The sequence below is a fragment of the Propithecus coquereli genome, unplaced genomic scaffold (genome assembly GCF_000956105.1).
Source record: "Propithecus coquereli isolate 6110/MARCELLA unplaced genomic scaffold, Pcoq_1.0 Scaffold222, whole genome shotgun sequence".
Taxonomy (NCBI): domain Eukaryota; kingdom Metazoa; phylum Chordata; class Mammalia; order Primates; family Indriidae; genus Propithecus; species Propithecus coquereli.
This window is the reverse complement of record NW_012147412.1, coordinates 3,249,499-3,251,336: the sequence shown is the minus strand read 5'-3', so window position 1 is coordinate 3,251,336 and position 1,838 is coordinate 3,249,499. Positions and strand designations below refer to the sequence as shown.

At 39.5% G+C, this 1,838-nt stretch overlaps 1 protein-coding gene across 1 annotated transcript in view; it reads right to left on the bottom strand.

Moving 5' to 3' along the window:
• Positions 1 to 1,838, bottom strand: part of CRTAM (cytotoxic and regulatory T cell molecule) — a 58,082-nt gene that overhangs the window by 1,192 nt on the left and 55,052 nt on the right. Inside the window, exons 7-8 of the mRNA XM_012644878.1 lie at positions 1,671 to 1,817; positions 46 to 132 (exon numbers count right to left, since the gene is read on the bottom strand). Coding sequence (XP_012500332.1) covers positions 46 to 132; positions 1,671 to 1,817 — 234 coding nt within the window. The remainder of the gene's footprint in view (positions 1 to 45; positions 133 to 1,670; positions 1,818 to 1,838) is intronic.

Sequence of the window (1,838 nt, the reverse complement as noted above, 5' to 3'; positions counted from 1 at the left end):
TAATGAACCTCAGTTTTCAAATCTCAGGTCACACAATTGACTTACTTTGGCCATTTTTCTCTTGGGATGATGTTTCTTCATTATTTGACCTCGATCTATAACTTTCTAGTGTGTTTTCTGAAATTTCATTTTCTGCAAGAAAAGAAAATTAAGTTACTAATTTGTCATGCCACAGACATGTAGAAACATATGCTTGAATACGATGATATCTCTGTTACTGTACGATAGGAGACTTATTGTGGCCTTCCCATACCTCACATCCTCATTCATTTCAACACATAGTGCTTTAGTCTTTGCTATGGTTCCAGTAAGCCCTATGCTAGGCGCTATGAGTCCCGGAAGTCAAATGACCACGGATTAGAACCAAGTGTTGTCTTTCAGAAAGGAACAATTCATGTAGCCCTAAAAGGATGACAGGGATGAAGCATCGGTGGAGAGATTTTGAAACAATGTTATGGCATTGGCCTAGTGTGTCGCAACAGCTGAAAAGTCAGACCTTGGCTCTAGGTCTGTGTATAATGAGGATATTACCCTTTCCGAATACCTGGAGAGACTGATTTTAAACTAGCACAAGTGATTCTTTTAAGAGAGTCAGAGCTATTCAAAGATGCAGTATTTTGTTTTAGGCCATAAGGAGTTCTCTGTCACTGGAGGTATGTGAGCCTGATGTGGCTAGATCAGCACTGCCCAATAGCACTATAATGTAAGCCACACGTGTAATTGAAAATATCCTAGTAGCCACATACAAAAAGTAAAAAGAAGAAGGTGAAATTAATTTAATAACATTTTAATTAGTACATCCAAGATATTATTATTGGGTATATTCTTTTGTGTATGTGTATATGTGTGTACAGAGTCTTCAAAATGGGATGTGTATTTTATCCTTACAGCACATCCCAATAGGGACTGGCCACATGTCAGGTTCTCAGTAGCCATCTTGTGGCTGATTTATTGGACAGCACAGGACTGGATAATCACTCAGAATTAAGGAGGGGATTTGATCCCTACACATGTTTGTGGAATGAATTGAGTAGATGGTCATTCTGGATAACTTCGTAGGTCCCTTACAGCTCTGATATATGTTGAGTCTATGTATTTTAATAGGTATCGTCTATGCTAGTTAAATAATACTTTTTTGTTTACAGTGATAACTTTTTAATCAGAATGCTTAAAACAATGACTGATATATTGTGATTGAGTGAAGCTGAGTAAAGTAGGAATGGGACTGAAACAGTCTGTTATGTTCAACCTCTGGCCACCACTAGAATATGAACTCTTTGGGAGCAGGGAACTGGGCTGACTTATTGACAGACATGTCATGTCCCCAGTGTCTGGAACAGTGCCTAGCACACAGAAGATGCTCAATGAATGCTTAGTGAATGCACAGATGAATTAGCTCTCCACTTTGAATCCCTTCGTGAGCAGAAGCTTCTATAATTTAACACCAATTCCCAGAGCCACTCCAGAGTCAGTTGGCTATGCACTCTTTCACTATGTCCCTGAAGGCTCACAGCCCGCATTTACTAGAAAACAAACAATTGCTTATTTGAATGACAGTACTTAGCAAATAGATCGTGCAGCATTTAACGAAAAAAGTTTTAATTGACAGACTTTTCCTAGCCAATTGTTCCGGCATCTTCTAGCCTCCATCGCGTTCTCTGGCCACTCACCTTTTTTCCACATCACGTGTGCTTTCCGCAGCTTCATTATGAACAGCTGGACTATGATGAAGAGTATGAAAATGAGGAAGGACACCAGAGTGAGCAGCAGGATGCCACTTTTCTTCCTTGTCAATTCCATATACTGAGGATTTGCTTCTATAAGGAAGAGTGAAAGGA